This window comes from Chiloscyllium punctatum, chromosome 9, assembly GCF_047496795.1.
Source record: "Chiloscyllium punctatum isolate Juve2018m chromosome 9, sChiPun1.3, whole genome shotgun sequence".
Classification (NCBI taxonomy): Eukaryota; Metazoa; Chordata; class Chondrichthyes; order Orectolobiformes; family Hemiscylliidae; genus Chiloscyllium; species Chiloscyllium punctatum.
In genome coordinates this window covers 7,135,372-7,155,460 of record NC_092747.1, presented here as the reverse complement: position 1 = coordinate 7,155,460, position 20,089 = coordinate 7,135,372, and the positions used below count along the sequence as shown (strand labels likewise).

Genomic DNA, 20,089 nt, shown 5'->3' with positions numbered 1-20,089 from the left:
AATTTGAGTTGCACTTTGGAAGCGCCTGCTCATTTTACAATGTAGCACTGGGGCAGAGTGAACAGGACTGCTCGGTTGGACATTGATATGTCCAATCCTCGATCATTGAAGGATTATGGGGAAAGGGCAGAAAAGCGGACCTGGAAATATCACGATTCTACTGAATGATAGAGCAGGATGAAAGGGCTAAACAGCCAAATCAAATTCCTGCATGTTGTAGCCTTAAATAGGCCATTCAGCCCATCAAGTCTGCTCCACCATTCAATGAGACCATGCTGATTTGATTTGAACTCCACTTTCTTGTCTTTACCTCCCAATTCCCATCTCGTACTCCTTTTTTCTCATGGTCTCATCCCTCTCTAACCCACATGCAAACCAATCTGAATTGACCAAAGGCAAAGGCAAAGGGAGAGGCGGGGCATGCAGACTGTGCCATTCCAACACCATCAAAGGACGGAGTAATTTCAGAATTTTATGGACTGTACATTCCCTGTGCATAGCAAGTAAATCTTAAAAGTTATTGGAATCTGTAAAAGAAATTATAACTTGTATTGTAAAGGTTTGATAGTGTTGTCTGGCGGCAGCTGGTTGAAGTGTAGTTTAAAGTCTCCCCCTTTTTTAAACAATAGAATGGTTTTCCTCGGCTATTAAAGGAACGTGCGGTCCCAATGCTGGGGTCTCGTTTAACTTGAACCGCTTACATTCTTCACTTAAAACGAAAAGGTGCTGCAAAACAAAAAGAGAATCATATTTCTGTGCGATCTGCTGCATTGGAACGTAGAGGGACCTCCCCGACTCTTAATTTGATTCGGAAAACAGAAAATCAGAAGGAAAGGAATGAAGACAATTATTGCAGCCCATTCAGGCATCTTAAGAGGTAAAGGCAGATCTTTATACGATATACCTTTTGTCTACGTTTTTCTGTCCTCAGTTTTTAAAATACCTTTAATAAATGTCACAGCAACTCGCACTGACATGCCTTGCGATTTATTTAATACCTCTGATGTGTAAGGGTTAGGTTGGGGACAGTGATAACTGGGAACAGGGGTGTTGAAAGTTTCAAAGTCGATTGAAAAGTTCGATCTGAATTTGGCAATCGCACCGTTTCAATTATTGAAACACCCGGCTTCCCCCTAACGCTCCCTCATAAATGTATTTGAGAGAGTAATGGAGGTGGAAACCATAGACTCTTTTAGAAATACATACACCTCGAGTGCTTTGTTCGCCAGGATACAGACTGTGGGATTAAAGGGGTGACTCGTTAATTGACCTCTTGCTGTTCCCTAAACTTTCTGTGCTTCTGTGAAACTTGACAGCGAGAATTCAGATCAAAAATGTGTGTGCCAGTCATGCTAACTCTGCTCTGCACACGTGAATTGCTTGTTTGTCTACTCCAATGCAAATATCAGCAAGGTACAACTGGCTAAAACTACTTTAGTAGATCGAACAGGATTACCTCTATCTTCTCTCTTCAGTGTTCTGACGGCTGTTCAAATTGTCTGAAGCCTGTCATGCATTCCAATTTGGCAAAATTTTAAACATCTTGCCTCAGTTGTCATATCTCCTAAGTCAAATTACCAAATGCCATTAAAGGGTACAGAATCTGGCCAGAGACTTGTGGGACAGTTCCGAGGGAATGCTGCACTGTCTGGAGGTGCCACCTTTCACATGAGGTGCTCCACTATGAGACCCTCCCACCCTGTTGGCTTGGTGTAAATGTTGCTGTGACAACGTGGTGTGTATTTTACTTATTGTTCATGGGATGTGTGAGAATTGTTGGTTGGAGTCTGATTTATAGTGTCCTGCAAAAAGAGATGGTGAGCTATCTTGCCAAACCACTGCAGTCCTTGGGGTCTAGAGAGTGTTACATAGAACATAGAACATAGAAAAATACAGCGCAGTACAGGCCCTTCAGCCCTCGATGTTGCGCCGACTGAAGCCTACCTAACCTACACTAGCCCAATAACCTCCATATGCTTGTCCAATGCCCGCTTAAATGACCATAAAGGAAGTGTTGTAAGGAAGTGAGTTCCAGGATTTTGAGCCAGTGACACTGAAGGAATAGCATTGCATTTCCAAGTCAGGGTGGTTAGTGGCTTGGAGGGCAATTTACAGGGGTGGTGTTCCCATGTATCTGCTGCCCTTGTCCTTCTGGATGGAAGTGGTTGTGGGTTTGAAGGCTGCTGCCTGAAGATGTTTGCTGATTCCTGCAGTACATCTTGTAGATAGTACACACTGCTGCTACTGAGCATCGGTGGCCATGGAAGTGAATGTGGTTCCAATCACTCAGGCTGCTTTGGCCTGGATGGTGTCAGGCATGTTGAGTGTTGTTGGAGTTACCTCCCTTAACTTCACCTGATGAAGGAGCAGCGTTCCAAAACCCTGTGGTTTCAAACAAACTATTGGACTATAACCTGGTGTTGTGACTTCTGACTTTGTCCACTCCAGTCCAACGCATGCACCTCAGCGTCATCTCTTAAATATGGAAAATCAGGCAATATTAAGCACCAAAACTACAGTGCCTAAGTATAGGGTCAAAGAGTCATAGACATGGACCGAAGGGTCTGTTTCTATGATGTACAATTTGTCTATGCCAACCAGTTATCCTAACCTAATCTAGTCCTATTTGCCAGCACTTGGCTCATATCTCTCCAAACCCTTCCGATTCATGTACCCATTCAGATGCCTTTTACATGCTGTAATTGTACCAGCCCTCACTACTTCCTCTGGCAGCGCATTCCATACAAGCACCACCTTCTGTGTGAAACAGTTGCCTCTTAGGTCCCTTTTGTATCTTTCCCCTCTCTCCCTAAACCTATGCCGTCTCGGTCTGGACTCTCCCACCTCAGGGAAAAGACCTTGTCTAATTACCCTATCCATGCCCGTCATGATTTTATAAAACCTCTTATAAGGTCACCCCTCAGCCTCCAACGCTCCAGGAAAAACAACCCCAGCCTATTCAGCCTCTCCCTGTAGCTCAAATCCTCCAACCCTGGCAACATCCTTTTAAATCTTTTAAAGTTTAATTTATGAACCAATGTTTCTTAGGATTGCTTTTTCCATTTAAAACAAAAATACAGATGCGAGGGTGATAATGTACTTAGCATCTTTCATATGTTGGAGTGTTTTTGGAAGGCCGTCACTTGGTAACAGAGGATCTGCAGCATTTATGCACAGCGCGATCCCAACAGCAGCCTGAGTTAAACTATTTCGGTCATGTTGTTTCAGGGATAAATGTAGGTCAGGACGCTGCATTGGGATTGTGGGGGAAGGAGGGATTTATTCACAGCATTATCAAACATTAGCTCTGATTCAAAGTATTTGCCGTAAATTTACTTTCAATAAAACAAAACGTCTGCACTAGGGGACAGGCGGGTTCCACATTGAATAGAAATACAAAGAGCAGGAGTAGGCCATTCAGCCCCTTGAGCCTGCTCCCCCATTCAGTACGGTCATGGCTGATCATCCAATTCAGTCTCCTGTTCCCACGTTCTCCCCATACTGTTTGATCTCTAAGAACAATATCTAAGTCCTCTCTTGAAATCGCCTTCCTCAGTCTGGGGTGTCAGGATGGTGGGGATGATCTGCAATCATCTGATTCCAAGGGAAAAGTGTTAACTCCAGAGCCACTGCTGACACCTTGTTATTTCCAGTGAGACTGTGGATCTTACCTAGTCATGTAGAGACTGACTTGTGCACCCTACTGTAGTGAACAAGTATTGGTTTTGATTGCATGGAATTGTGTGGGAACTTGCCTAGCCTTTAGGAAAACCATTCCCCAACTCTGTCCATACCCTTCTTAAAAACAGATATGCCAACACTCTCAAGGCCTGTAAACCTTCCTCTGGTTCATTGCACAAGCAACAATACAGCTTAGAGTTCATACACAGATGATAATGTTGTGAGCGAAGTCTTGTGCAGGTGATCAGGGTCTTGGCCTCTGAATCAGGAATCCTGAGTTCGAATCCATCCACAGGATTTGATGGTCACAAAAGGGTGTGTTTGTAATGTGACCAAAGCAGGTCGTCATCAACTTGTAAACCCTTCCGATGATAAAATGTAGGAGCATAAATAGACCGTTCGGCCCATCAGATCTGCTTTATCTCTCAATGAGATCGTGATTGATCTGATAACCCTTGATTCTACTTTCCTGCCTTTTCCGCATAGCCCCTGATTCCCTTCCTCATTAAAAATCTGTCTATCTCAACAGAATTAACTTAAATCCAGCCTCGACAGACCTCTGAGATAAACAATTCAAAGTATTCACTATCCTAAAAGGAAATTTTTCATCTGTCTAATGGGTGGTCCCTTATTCCAAAGTGATGCCCTCTGCTCCTAGACACTCCCGCAAGGGGAAACAACCTTTAGATCAGATTAGATTTCCTACAGTGTAGAAATAGGCCCTTCGGTCCAACAAGTCCATACCAACCCTCCGAAGAGCAACCCATCCATACCCATTTCCCTCTGACGAATGCACCTAACACTACGGGCAATTTAGCATGGCCAATTCACCTGACCTGCACATCTTTGGACTGTGGGAGGAAACCGGAGCACTCGGAGGAAACCCGCGCAGACACTGGGAGAGTGTGCAAACTCCACACAGACAGTCGCCCGAGTAACCTCTCCCAAACTACCCTGTCAAATCCTCCAAGAATCCTATTGTTTACAAATGTCACCCTCTTCTAAACTCCAAAAACACCAGATTCAACCTCTCCTCATCCCTCCATATCCGGAATCAGCCTGGTCAACCTTCTCTGGACTACCTCCAATGCTGGTATTTCTTTCTTTAGACAAGTGTTCACAGTATTCCAGTTGTGGTCTGACCAGTCAGCTTGAGAGAAAAAATGGCCCACTCCGGCTCCTATCTATTGTGTTCTTATCAACCCATGACCTCAATCACCTAACAGGACAAGAGCAGCAGACATATAGGAACACCACCCCCTGTAAGCTCCCCTCCAAGCCACTCACCATCCTGACTTGGAAGTATATTGCTGTTCCTTTGGTGGGACTGGCTCACCAAGCCTGGAATTCCCTCACTACTGGCATTCTGAGTGACTCTACATCCCAAGGACTGAAACTGTTCAAGAAGGTAGCTCACCAACTCCTTCTCCAGAGTAACTAGTTGTGAACAATAAAGTGTGTGACTCCTGATTTTTGTTTTAAACAGTAACCCTTTGTTCTAGATTAGACCATAAGAAATAGGAATAAGAATTGGCCATTCAGCCCCTTGAGCTCTTGCTGCCATTCAGTAGGATTATGATCCTCCCATAGAGACTATACCTACATGCCCCTCTGCCCCCCACCCTCATACAGAATCTTGCATCCTTTAATCAAGTTCCTCTTAATCTTCTAAACTCTGGTGGCTAGTCAAGTCTGTCCTTCCTTTTCATTATTGGTTGGTGTGTGTGGAGAGTGGGCGTACATGTGACTGTGTGGCTTTTGAAGGATTGCTTTGAGGCCAACCCCTTGAGTGATAGCCAAAGACCTTTCTGATATCAGGATGAGGGTGACTGGCTGTAGTGAGGACATTTCTCCACAGGCTGACAATAAATCTGACACTCCGACACAAACCAGCCATTGTTTCGAGATTCTCTTGAGCATCCATCACCGTTTATCATTGACTTTTGCTGGTGTACCCAGTCTAAACTGAGACTGAATGCTCCAAGATTTCACTGATAGATCTGGGAGCAGGGTTCCAGTGGTGTAGTGTCTTGACTGTACCCCCACACTTTCTCCTCCTTTTTTGAAGGCATTGCTGACAATTTGCCACTTTGAGCAAGCAATTGTTCACTTGTCCTAATGTTTCCTCCTTTGGTTTAAGTCAATTAATATCTGAGGGCAGTGATGGTAGTACAGTGGTAATGTCAGTGGACTCAAAATCTAGAACTCCAGACTACTGCTCTGAGAATATGGTGAAATTTTAAATTCAATTAACTGATAAATCTGGAATATGAAGATTGACTAAGTAATGTTGACCATGAAACCATCACTAATGGTTCACAGCCATCCTTATCTGACCTGGCTTACACATGACTCCAAACCCCTAGTCATGTGGTTGACTCTTAGCTTCTATCGATGGTTGGACTGGAAGCCTGTGCCCAGCGGTGTGCCACAAGGATCGGTGGTGGGCCCACTGCTTTTCATCATTTATATAAATGATTTGGATGTGAATATAGGAGGTGTGGTTAGTAAGTTTGCAGATGACCCCAAAATTGATGGAGTAGTGGAGAGTGAAGGTTATCTCCATATCAGAAGGGCCAATGAACCAAGAAGTGGCAGATGGAGTTTAATTTAGATAAATGAGGTGTTGCAAATCAGGACAGCACTTTCACACTTAATCATAGTGCATTGGGGAATATTGCTTAACAGCATCTTGGGGTGCAGGTATAGAGTTCCTTGAAGATGGAGTCGCAGGTAGACAGGATAATGAAGAAGGCATTTGGTAAGCTTGCCTTTATTAGTCAGTGCTGAAAATGTGTTGCTGGAAAAGCGCAGCAGGTCAGGCAGCATCCAAGGAACAGGAGAATCGACGTTTCGGGCATCAGCCCTTCTTCAGGAATCCTGAAGGGTTGGAGGCTGAGGGGTGATCTTTAGAGAGGTTTATAAAATCATCAGGGACATGATTAGGATGAACAACCTAATTCTTTAGGGTAGGGGAATCCAAAACTAGAGGGCATAAGTTTTAAGGTGAGAGGGGAAAGATATAAAAGGGACTCAAGGCGCATTTTCATGCAGAAACTGGTACATGTATGGAATGAGCTGCCAGAGGAAGTGGTGGTGGAGGCTGGTACAATTACACCATTTAAAAGGCATCTCGATGGGTACACGAATAGGAAGGGTTTGGAGGGAGAAGTAGCATCCGAGGAGCAGGATGCTGCCCGACTTGCTGTGCTTTTCCAGCACCACTCTGATCTAAATGCTGGTTTCCAACATCTGCAGTCCTCACTTTTTTTTTTAGACTACTTACATTAGATTACTTAGTGTGGAAACAGGCCCTACGGCCCAACAAGTCCACACCGCCCCGCCGAAGCGCAACCCACCCATACCCCTACATCTACTCCTTACCTAACACTACGGGCAATTTAGCATGGTCAATTCACCAGACCTGCACATCTTTGGACTGTGGGAGGAAACCGGAGCACCCGGAGGAAACCCACGCAGACACGGGGAGAACGTGCAAACTCCACACAGTCAGTCGCCTGAGGCGGGAATTGAACCCGGGTCTCTGGCGCTGTGAGGCAGCAGTGCTAACCACTGTGCCACCGTGCCGCCCACTTTTGCCTAGGGTTTGGAGGGATATAGGCCAAATGCTGGCAAAATGGGACTAGATCAGATTGGGATGTCTGGTCAGCAAGGACGAGTTGGCCGAAGGGTCTCTTTCTGCGTTGTTTGACTTTATGGTAGTTGGGGATGGTCTTCCATAAGGGACATAAGCTCATTATGGAAAAAGAAAACTGCAGTCCCTATGAAGCATCTTGAGATGCCTTAGTATATTAAAGACAGGTTTCTGGTTTGTAGTTGTGTGCTTCTGTTTGAAACCATAATTCACTCCAATTTTATTTTCACCAACAGCTCCATATTTCATGATTTCTCTTTCCTGTCATGGGGATTGTGAATTTTACTGGAACAGGATTGGTTCATTGACACGAGGTGCAATATGTTTGCCACTTCAGTGACTGTACTGAGGGTTGCCAAGGAATCAAGTCCAGTTTGCCTTAGGTAGGGAAGGTGCAATGACTCTTTGTTTTGGTGCACTTCCAAAACTCCGAAACTGACAGTGAGTTCATCAAAACCCCCTTGGATTCTTTGTCAATTGACAGAAAATCCTTTGTGTCAGGATAATCAGAATTGTTGAATCGAAGCATGTCTTTGTTTTTAAAAAAAATTAACTTCTTTTAAACCTTGCCATTTGCATGCAACGTATGAGCAGTGGATTCCAACAGGATTTACTCGTGTGTTTGAGAGTGTGTGCTACATACAGAGTGTCTCAGGACAGAGTGAAAGAAGCCCATTGTGTCTATGACAGCTCACTGCAGAGCTCCCGATTAGTCCCACTGCTTCCAACACTTCACTCAATACCTCTGCAAATGTTGTTTTTCCAAAACTGTTTTCTTACGTGGGTGTCACTGGCAAGGCCTGCATCTGTTTCCTATCCCTAATTACCCATGGACAGTTCAGATTGCAGTTAAGAGTCAACCACGCTAAGACATTGAGTGTTTCCACAAAGAAGTTCAATATGGAATGCTTGTTCATGACTGCCACAGACTTGACAGGTCAAAGAGCTTTTTTTTGTCTTTGCTATATAGTTCCTGGTGCTAATGGGATCAGGTCGTATGGGGAGAAAGTGGGAACAGGAGACTGATCAACCATGATCATATGGGATAGCAGAGCAGGCCCAAATGGCCTACTCCTGCTTTTGTTTTGTGTTTCGGGTCTGGACTCGTGTAGAGCAGAGCAGGTAAGAATGGCACGTATCCTTCCATAACCAACACTTTTCAACCAGAAGTGTTTTCATCAAGACTGGCTTTTCTTTCCAGATTTACTCTTCTACTCCCTGCCACAGTGGGATTTGAACCCATGGCCCCACAGCATTAGCCTGGATTACTCATCCGATGACATTATCACTACACCACCCTCTCTCCTCCTGTATTGAAATTCCAATTAGAACTGCATCAGCTGCTCCTTCATCCAGGCAATGCATTCCAGATCATAACAGCATATGATCTTGGCGCAGGAGTAGGCCATTTAGCCCCTCAGGCCTGCTCCACCATTCAAAATGATCATGGCTGATCTCTCAACCTCGCCTCAGTGAGGGGTGACCTTTTATATAGGTTTTTCAAATCATGAGGTGTAGAGCTAAGTTGAATGGCAGGTGTATTTCCCTTAGGGTGAGGGATTTCAAGACTAACGCGCATACTTTTTAAGGTGGGAGGAGAGAGAATTAGAAACGATATGGGAGGCAACGTTTTTACGTAGGGTGGTTAGTGGTGTTGCTTCGTGTGTGGAATGAACTTCCAGAGAAAGTGGTGGATGCAGGTAAAGTTAGAACATTTAAAAGACATTTGGAGCAGTAAGCAAAGAAATATTTGGAGGAATATGGGCCAGGCGCAGGCAGGTGGGACTGGTTTAGTTTGGGATTATGGTTGGCATGGACTGGGTGGACTGAAGGGTCTGTTTTGAGCTGTGCAACTCTATAACCCCACTTTCTTGCCTGCTCCTCTGAACCCTTCAGCTCATTAATAATTAAAAATCTTGTCTATCACCTCCTTAAATTTACTGAATGTTCCAGTATCTTCTGCACACTTGGTGAATTCCAGTCATATTCCTTTGAGAAAAATGAGTTTTCCTCATCACTATTTTTAAATCTACTACCGCTTATCCTAAAACTATGACCACTAGTTCTGGATTATGCCATGAGAGAAAACACCCTTTCTACATCTACTTTGTCAATTCCCTTTAGTCTCTTATTTCTCTCATTTAAATTTCCTCTCATACTTTGTTGTATGATGTGGAGTTGCCAGTGTTGGATTGGGGTGGACAAAGTTAAAAATCGCACAGTCAGGTGATGGTCCAACAAGCTGAAAATGTATTACTGGAAAAGCGCAGCAGGTCAGGCAGCATCCAAGGAGCAGGAGAATCGACGTTTCTGGCATGAGGCCCTTTTTCAGGAATGAGGAAAGTGTGTCCAGCAGGCTAAGATAAAAGGTAGGGAGGAAGGACTTGGGGGAGGGGCATTGGAAATGCAATGGGTGGAAGGAGGTCAAGTTGAGGGTGATAGGCCGGAGTGGGGGTGGGGGCGGAGAGGTCAGGAAGAAGATTGCAGGTTAGGAAGGTGGTGCTGAGTTTGAGGGTTGGGACTGAGACAAGGTGGGGGGAGGAGAAATGAGGAAACTGGAGAAGTCTGAGTTCCTCCCTTGTTATTGGTGTTCCTAGGCGGAAGATGAGGCGCTCTTCCTCCAGCCATCGTGTTGCCATGGTCTGGCGATGGAAGAGTCCAAGGACCTGCATGTCCATGGTGGAGTGGGAGGGGGAGTTGAAGTGTTGAGCCACAGGGTGGTTGGGTTGGTTGGTCCGGGTGTCCCAGAGGTGTTTTCTGAAACGTTCCGCAAGTAGGCGGCCTGTCTCCCCAATATAGAGGAGGCCACATCGGGTGCAGCGGATGCAATAAATGATGTGTGTGGAGGTGCAGATGAATTTGTGACGGATATGGAAGGATCCCTTGGGGCCTTGGAGGGAAGTGAGGGGGGAGGTGTGGGCGCATGTTTTGCATTTCTTGCGGTTGCAGGGGAAGGTGCCGGGAGTGGAGGTTGGGTTGGTGGGGGGTGTGGACCTGACGAGGGAGTCAAGGAGGCAGTGATCTTTTCGGAACATTGATAGGGGAGGGGAGGGAAATATATCCCTGGTGATGGGGTCTGTTTGGAGGTGGCGGAAATGATGATACGATGTATATGGAGGTTGGTGTGGTTGTATTTGAGGACCAGTGGGGTTCTGCCCTGGTGGCAATTGGAGGGGCAGGGCTCAAGGGCAGAGGAGTGGGAAGTGGAGGAGATGCGGTGGAGAGCATCGTCGATCACGTCTGGGGGGAAATTGCGGTTTTTGAAGAAGGAGGCCATCTGGGTTGTACGGTATTGGAACTGGTCCTCCTAGGAGCAGATGCGGCGGAGACGAAGGAATTGGGAATATGGGATGGCGTTTTTACAGGAGGAGGCTGGGAGGAGGTGTAGTCTAGGGAGCTGTGGGTATTGGTCAGTTTATAGTAAATGTCTGTGTTGATTCGGTCGCCCGAGATAGAAATGGAGCGGTCTAGGAAGGGGAGGGAGGAGTCTGAGACGGTCCAGGTAAATTTGAGGTCGGGGCGGAAGATGTTGGTAAAGTGGATGAACTGTTCAACCTCCTTGTGGGAGCACAAGGCAGCGCCGATACAGTCATCGATGTAGCGGAGGAAAAGGTGGGGGTTGGTGCCAGTTTAGCTGCGGAAGATGGACTGTTCCACATATCCTACGAAGAGGTAGGCATAGCTGGGGCCCATGTGGGTGCCCATGGCTACTCCTTTGGTTTGGAGGAAGTGGGAGGATTGGAAAGAGGAGTTGTTCAGGGTGAGGACCAGTTCAGTCAGTCGAAGGAGGGTGTCAGTGGAAGGGTACTGATTGGTACGGCGGGAAAAGAAGTGGAGGGCTTTGAGGCCTTCGTGATGGGGGATGGAGGTGGACAGGGACTGGATGTCTATGGTGAAGATAAGGCATTGGGGACCAGGGAAGCAAAAATCATGGAGTTGGAGGGCATGGGTGGTGTCCCGAATGTAGGTGGGGAGTTCTTGGACTAAGGGGGACAGGACAGTGTCGAGGTATGCAGAGATGAGTTCAGTGGGGCAGGAGTAGGCTGAGACAATGGGTCGGCCAGGGCAGTCAAGTTTGTGGATTTTGGGCAGGAGGGAGAAACGGGCGGTGCGGGATTGTGGGACTAGAGGTTGGAGGTGATGGATGGGAGATCCCCTGAGATGATGAGGTTATGGATGGTCTGGGAGATGATGGTTTGGTGGTGGGAGGTGGGGTCATGGTCAAGGGGGCAGTAGGAGGAGGTGTCTGCGAGCTGGCGTTTAGCCTCAGCAGTGTAAAGGTCGGTGCGCCAAACTACTACTGCGCCTCCCTTGTCTGCCGGTTTGATAGTGAGGATGGGGTTGGAATGGAGAGAGTGGAGGCCTGCATGTTCCGAGGGTGAGGGGTGGAGAGGTTGAGGTGGTTAATGTCGCGGCGGCAGTTGGCTATGAAGAGATTGAGGGCAGGTAAGGGGCCAGCACGGGGTGTCCAGGTGGATGGGGTGTGTTGGAGGCAGGAGAAGGGGTCGTCAGAGGGTGGGCAAGCATCCTGGTTGAAGAAGTAGGTGTGGAGGTGAAGGTGGCAGAAGAATTGTTCGATGTCACGCCGCGTGTTGAACTCGTTAGTCCGAGAGCGTAGGGGAATGAAGGTGAGGCCTCTGCTGAGGACTGATCTTTCATCCTCTGAGAGGGGTAGTTCTGGAGGGATGGTGAAAATACGGCAGGGCTGGGAGCTAGGACCTGGTGTGGGGCTGGAGCTGGGAGTGGGGGTGGGGTTAGGTGTGGGGGCGGGTCCAACAGGTTTATTTGAGAGCAATTGCTTTCCTAAAAATAAGCTTGTACTTCCAAATAAACTTGTTGGCCTATAATCTGGTATTGTGATTTTTAACTTTGCTATTTTACATATTGAAAGTATAATTTGGTTGAGGAATTGAGGTCAAATTCTGTATTAGTAATTCAGCACTTTGCATTAGTAAGTCTCACTTTGCATCTTGTTCTGAACTGTTCTACAAATAGCTGAAGGTTGGCTAACGTGGTGCTAAGGACAAGTCAGGGAACTATAGGTCAGTGAGCCTGACATCAATGGTGGGCACGTTGTTGGAGGGAATCCTGAGCGACAGGATGTGCATGTACATGGAAAGGCAAGGACTGATTAGGGATAGTCAGCATGGCTTTGTGTGTGGGAAATCATGTCTATCAAACTTGATTGAATTGTTTGAAGAAATAACAAAGAGGATTGAGGGCAGAGCTGTGGACGTGATCTATATGGACTCCAGCAAGGCGTTCGACAAGGTTCTTCATTGGAAACTAGTTATCAAGGTTAGATCTCACAGAATACAGAGGGAACTAGCCATTTGGATACAGAACTGGCTCAAAGGTAAAAGACAGAAGGTGGTGGTGGAAGGTTTTTTTCAGATTGGAAGCCTGTGACCAGTGGAGTGCCGCAAGGATTGGTGCTGGGTGCACTACCTTTTGGCATTTATATAAATGATTTGGATGTGAGCTTAAGAGATATAGTTAGTAAGTTTGCAGATGACACCAAAATTGGAAGTGCAGTGGACAGCGAAGAAGGTTCCCTCCGATTACAATGGGACCTTGATCAGATGAATTAATGGGCTGAGGAGTGGCAGATGGAGTTTAATTTAGATAAATGCGAGGTGCTGCATTTTGGGAAAGCAAATCTTACCACTAAGTGTATAAGTCCTGCTAAGATCCGAGGGAGTGTTGCTGAACAAAGAGACCTTGGAATGCAGGTCCATAGCTCCTTGAAAGTGGAGTCGCAGGTAGATAGGATAGTGAAGAAGGTGTTTGGTATGCTTTCCTTTATTGGTCAGAGTATTGAGTACTAGGAGTTGGGAGGTCATGTTGCGGCTGGACAGGACATTGGTTAGGCCACTGTTGGAATATTGCATGCAATTCTGGTCTCCTTCCTATCGGAAAGATGTGGTGAAACTTGAAAAGGTTCAGAGAAGATTTACAAGGATGTTGCCAGGATTGGAGGATTTGAGCTTTAAGGAGAGGCTGAACAGGCTGGGGCTGTTTTCCCTGGAGCGTCAGAGGCTGAGGGATGACTTTATAGAGGTTTATAAAATCATGAGGGGCATGGATAGGATAAATAGACAAAAAGTATTTTCTCTGGGGTGGGGAGCCGATAACTAGAGGGCATAGGTTTAGGGTGAGAGTGGAAAGATATAAAAGAGACCTAAGGGGGCAACCTTTTCACAGAGAGGGTGGTGCTTATGTGTAATGGGCTGCCAGAGGAAGTGGTGGAGGCTGGTACAATTGCAACATTTAAAAGGCATTTGGATGGGTATATGAATAGGAAGGGTTTGGAGGGATATGGGGTGGGTTCTGGCAGGTGGGAGTAGGTTAGGTTGGGATATCTGGGTCGGCATGGACAGGTTGGACCAAAGGGTCTGTTTCCGTGCTGTACCATCTCCATGACCTGTTTTGGAAACAGACTGGAGAATGTTCACTAGGTTTACTCAGGGTGTGGGGAGATTTTCTTATGAGGAGAGGTTAAGTGGGTTGGGCCTGTACTAATTGGAGTTTAGAACAATAACTGGTGACCTTATTGAAAGCTTGGAGAGCTTGAAAGAGCAGATGTGGAGAGTTTCTTTCTCCTTGTGGGAGAGTCTAGGACCAGAGGGCAGCCTCTATTGCACAGTTCAGACAGATGAAGAAGAATTTCTTCTGAGGGGAGTGGTTCTGTGGAATTCTTTATCACAGAGGGCTGTTGCGGCTGGGTCATTAGGGCTGAGATAGACGGATATTTAATCAGGAGAGGAATGGGAAAAAGGCAAGATACCGGAGTTGAGGATTATCACGGTACTGGATGGTGGAATGTGTCACTCTCCCTGGAGCGTCAGGGGCTGAGGGATGATCTTGTAGAGGTTTATAAAATCATGAGGGGGATGCTTAGGGTAAATAGACAAGGTCTTTTCCTGGGGTGGGGAGTCCAGAACAAGAGGACATGGGTTTAGAGTGGGAGGGGAAAGATTTGAAAGGGATCCAAAGGGCAAATTTTTCACGCAGAGGGTGGTGAGTGTTTGGAATGACTTGCCAGAGGAAGTGGTGGAGGTTGGTATAATTACAATATTTGAAAGGCCACTGGATGGGTATATGGATAGGAAAAGTTTGGAGGGATATGGGCCAAGTGCTGGCAAATGGGACTTGATTAGTTTAGAATATCTGGTCAGCGTGGACGAGTTGGACCAAAGGGTCTGTTTCTGTGCTGTACATCATTTGACACTGACTTTATTTGGTCAAGGCAAAAATCCCATTTAAAAAAACCAGAACGAATGGCTGACAGTTGTTGGAGGTGTGGATTTTGTTTGTTGGAATGGTTAAGATAGATGACATCAACCCCTTTTAAGAAGAAGCTAGACAGAGATAGGCAATAAGATAATATGCAGAGATGGTTAATGAAATATAGTGAAAGGATGTTTGTATGGTGGATAAAAGACCAACTCGGACACCTCATCCCAATGGATAGCTGGAAATAGTGAAAACCTATTTTTAAAATTTACTGAGAGGATTTCAGCTTGAGACATGCTGTTCCATATTCATAAGTAACACCCATCTATTGAAGTAAACCCATCTATAACACACTTGGGTATCCAGGTAAAGGGAAAGCACATCAAATCTCATTTGAGCATCTCTCCCTATGCTTGCTGATCTAATATTGCCAAACCATGAAGAGTATTAGTGAACAGTTGAGTTATAGAGATGTACAGTCCAGAAATAGACCCTTCGGTCCAACTTGTCCACGCTGACCAGATATCCAAAATTAATCTAGTCCCATTTGCCAGTATTTGGCCCATATCCATCTAAACCAGGACGATAGAATCTACAGGAAGTTGTGTACACAGCCCACAGAACATCACACAAGCCTATATCCTATCCATGGACTCCATTTACATTTCTCATTGCTATGGAAAGGCTGCCAACATCAAAGACCCAGGTAATAGTGAGGACTGCAGATGCTGGAAACCAGAGTCTAGATTAGAGTAGTGCTGGAAAAGTACAGCAGGTCAGGCAGCATCCGAGGAGCAGGAAAATCGACGTTTCAGGCAAAATCCTTTAAGGAGAAGCTAGACAGAGATAAGGAATAGGATAGTATGCAGGGATGGTTAATGAAATATAGTTAAAGGATGTTTGTGTGGAGGATAAAAGACCAGCTCAGACTCATCCTGATGAAGGGCTTTTGCCCGAAATGTTGATTTTCCTGTTCCTCGGATGCTGTCTGACCTGCTGTGCTTTTCCAGCACCACACTAAACTAAACATCAAAGACCCCTCCCAACTCAGTAATGCTCTCCTACAACCTCTTCTGTCAGGCAGAAGATGCAGAAGCTTGAACATATGCTCCAACAGATTCAAGAACAGCTCTTTCCCTGCTGTTATTGACTACTGAATGGACATCTCTAACTTCAAGTAATGTTGATCTTGTTTTTTGAATCTCCTGTGCAGCTGTAACCCTATATGCCTCACTGTCTAAACACCCTGTGATTTGTTTGTCCTTGTTTGCTATGATCTGCCTGTACTGCTTGCAAAACAAAGTTTTTCACTGTACTCAGATACATGTGACAACAATAAATCGATCAAATCAAAAGTCCTTCCTATTCATATACCCATCCACATGCCTTTTAAATGCTGTAATTGTACCAGCCTCCACCACTTCCCCTGGTAGCTCATTCCATAGACACACCATCCCCTGCATGAAAATGTTGTCCTTTGGTTCCCTTTTAAATCTTTACCTTCTCTCCTTAAATCTATGCTCTCGAGTTTTGGATTCCCCTACTCCTGGGGAAACAGACTTTTTGGCTATTCATCTTATCTATGCCTCTCATGATCTTGTAAAATCAAATAAGGTCACCCCTCAATCTCTAATGCTCCAGGGAAAACAGCCCCAACCTATTCAACCTCTCTCTATAACTCAAACCCTCCAACCCTGGCAACATCTTTTGTAAATCTTTTCTGGGCCCTTTCAAGTTTCTCAACATTTTTGTTGATTGGTCTTTCCAAATCTCTCGCTCCACTCTAGGGAGTGGACTTAGGAACAGACAGAGACCATTCAGCCCTGGAAGTTATTTTGCTATTCAATAATATCATGGCTGGTCAGTATCCATCTGCCTGATTCATTTTGTCCTTTAATATCATTGCCCAACAAAAAAATCCATCCATTTTCTGTTGAAATTTCAATACTGGGTTGAATGGGCTCAAGCTGCTTGGATTTGGAAAACCAATGTAAGAGTAGGCCATTCAGCCCATCCACTCTACTCTGCCATTGTTAAATCATGGTTGATTGTCTGGCTTGGAGCCATATTCCCACACCATCCAGTATCCTTTGTTGTCATTAGATTACCAAAAGAGTGCACCAACTGGCTTGAGCAAATATATTCAGAATCAAAATCGTTATACCATCAATGGAGGCAATTCAGCTCACCATCCTGAGCTGGCTGTCCGAGTGATTAATGTCATTTCCCCTCTCATTCTTGACCCCTTTCCCAGAGCTCTGTACAGACTACATACTTGGAATCATAGAATCCTTACAGATGGAAGGCCATTTGGTCCATCAAGTCCACACTGACCCTCCAAACAGCATTTCCTGTGGCTAATCCATCTAACCTGCATGTCTTCAGACTGAGAGGAAACCAGAGCATCTGGAAGAAACCCGCAAAAAACACAAGAAGAATGTGCAAGTTCCACACAGACAGTTGCCTGAGGGTGGAATTGAACCTGGATCCCTGGTGCTGTGAGGCAGCAGTGCTAACCACTGAGCTACCATGCTGCCCCCAAGACACCATTGCCATTTTTCTTCAAAGCAAGAGCTTAGTGGAGGTGAAAGCAAACTGTGCAACTGATTAGCAACAACACTTACAACCAGACAATCCAGATCCACAGTAAACAAGTCCAAAAATTCCCTCTGGCTGTTGTGAGAATCCCAGAGACTCTCTCATTATCATCTATACAATCCTGATCACTTGCATTCTGGGTGTGACACTCCCTGATGCACAACACAGGCTATAGCTAGTATTCTGAAATAATACAGTCCTTTCACGCTGCCTGTAAACACATAACTTAATGAGCAGGATTGAATTTTCTAGATACTGGTTTGATCCTTTCATAAGGCACCTACCAAGAATAAAACACTTATTGTCTGTAACCCCTGTAGACTGGGCTGTTGCGAGAGGACTGGAGAATTGCAAATGTTAAAACCTTTTTTCAAAAAAAGGAATGAAGTTAAATCCAGTGACTAGAGGCCAGTCACATTAAACTCTATGGTGAAAGGATTTTTAAAAGTGATAAATTATTTGAGGGTGTGCAACTTTGGAGCTCTCTGCATCGGATGACAGTTGGGGGCAGGATCAGTGAATATTTAAAAACAACAAACCTAGAATCAGAGTCTAATGATGACGATGAAAACATTGTTAATTGTTGGGAAAACCCATCTGGTTCAGTAATTCCCTTTAGGGAACGAAACTGCAGTCCTTACATAGTCTGGCCTATATGTGACTCTGGGCCCACAGCAATGTGTTGGACTCTTAACTGCCATCTGGGCAAATAGGGATGGGCAATAAATACTGACCTAGCCAGTAATGCCCTCATCCTGCGAATGAATTTTTTAAAAGAAATTTCAGACTGATTTCAGTTGGAAAGGGGACTTGAGTGTTTGAGGATTGATGGGAACATGGAATCAAAATGCAAACCCATCAACCATGACCTTATTGCATGGCAGGGCAGACTCGAGGGAACATAGTAGGCCATTCATCCCCTTGAACCAGTCCCTTGAACCATTCAGTGAGATCATGGCTGATCTGTTGTCTATCTCCAAATACTTGTTCAGATCAAATGGTCTATCCCTGTTCCCATGTTACATGGTTGTAAAATTGATACTCACTAGGGCAAAAGCAGGTTAATTAAGTAAAACCAGCAAAGATTTGTTAAGGGCAAATCAGGTTTAACTAACTAACTTGAGCTTTTCAATGAGATACTACAAAGGACTGATAAGGGCAATGCTGTTGATGTGGTGTATATAGAAGGTACTTGCTACAGTGCCACACAATAGACATAAGCAGAGTTAGACCTCATGAAATAAAAGGAACAGTGCCAACATGGATACAAAATTGCTGAGTTTCTACAAACAGGATAATGCTTATTTACCACACCGGAGGTAGGCTAATAGTGAAGGAGTTGGTGTTCGGAACCCCTGCTCTTCCAGAAATGTATTAGTGATCTAGATTTAGTTGGGCACAATTTCAAAATGTGTGGATTATATGAAACTTGGAAGTACTGAGCCATGTGAACCATTCCCTCTGAAATAAAGGCTAGTATTTTATTCACTTCCTGATTTCCAATGAACTGGAATGGTAGCTTTTAGTGATTCATACACAAGGACTCTCCAATCCCTCTACAGTAGTTTTCTACAGACTTTTCCCATTTAAAAAAAAATTACTTTTCTATTCTTCTACCCCAAATGCATTATCTCTCATTACCCCACATTATGTTCCCTCTGCTAGGTTTTGCCCACTTGCTATATCCTTCTGTAGAGTTTTGTCATCCTCACCACTCCCTTTAGCACCTTTTATTTTTGTCATCTGCAAACTTGGCAGTAGTCGGTTCACTTCATTCGTCCAAGAAATTAACTTAAATAAAACCAAGAACTGTGAACGCTGAAGGTCAGGAGGGAGCACAGGATTAGTGGTTAGCACTGTGACCAGGTTTCAAATTGTTGTAGCACTTTTTGGTTGTGGTTTCCTCCCTCAGTCCAAAGATGCTATGCAGGCTAGACGGGCTGACCATGGAAAAGGTAGGGTTACACTGGATAGGGTAGGAGTTTTGGAAGGTTGGTGTGGTCTCAGTGGGCCAAATGGCCTGCTCCCACACTGATTCTATGATTCTACATAAAACACACACAACACAAATTGCTGGAGAAACTCAGCAGGTCTGACAGCATCTGTGGAGAGACAGCAGAGTAAACATTTTGAGTCCAGTGACCCTCCTTCAGAAATCATTAACTGCCCAGTCATACAGTAGGAGAGTTACCAATGAGGCTTCAGATTATGATTAAGTTATCAAGGTTTGGAAGTTTTGGAACAAATTTTATTGCTGATACAGGATTTAGTGATATCAAACTCCTAAAGGTCATCCAAAAAGTGTCTATTCATGCTAATCTTACCTTAGGCAAACTTTGTAAGTCTACTTCATACGTATTTAAATAAACATTTGCAGCAATATTTTGTTAAATATCCATGTACTTTTGGGGGAAAAAAGCAGAGATAGAAACAGATAATGTATATTTACTTATTAAAACTCAAACTGTATTCTTCCAAATGCAGAATCTTGCCAAACATTTCCAGCTCTGACTGGTCCTCTGCCCTGGTCAAATCTTAGACATAGCTCTTGCCAAATATGATTGTTCAATTTGCTCTGTTTTCTTCACAGACTTTACATATAAGAAACATGCTAGCCAAGTATTCAATTAGACAGGCCAGGAGAGTAGGTAAAGAAGTGGCAGATTGGAGTACCACGTGGAAAATTGAGATTTTGCACTTTGGTACGAAGATTAGAGGCACAGACTATTTTCGAATTGGGGAAAGCCTTCAGAAATTTGAAGCACAAATGGTATTGGGAGTCTAAGTTCAGGATTGTCTTGAGGTTAACATGCAGGTTCCAAATTGCCAACTGAGCACCAATACAAATGTTATATCCATTTCAAGAGGCCTAGAGTACAAGAGCAGAGATGTCTGGCTGAGGCCATTTAAGACTCTGGT

At 44.9% G+C, this 20,089-nt stretch overlaps 1 protein-coding gene across 1 annotated transcript in view; it reads left to right on the top strand.

The window, feature by feature from the left end:
• The first annotated feature begins 552 nt into the window (after positions 1-552).
• The window catches only part of dgat2 (diacylglycerol O-acyltransferase 2), a 72,228-nt gene continuing 52,691 nt past the window's right edge, over positions 553-20,089 (top strand). The window contains exon 1 of the mRNA XM_072576796.1: positions 553-877. Coding sequence (XP_072432897.1) covers positions 838-877 — 40 coding nt within the window. The 5' untranslated portion in view covers positions 553-837. The remainder of the gene's footprint in view (positions 878-20,089) is intronic.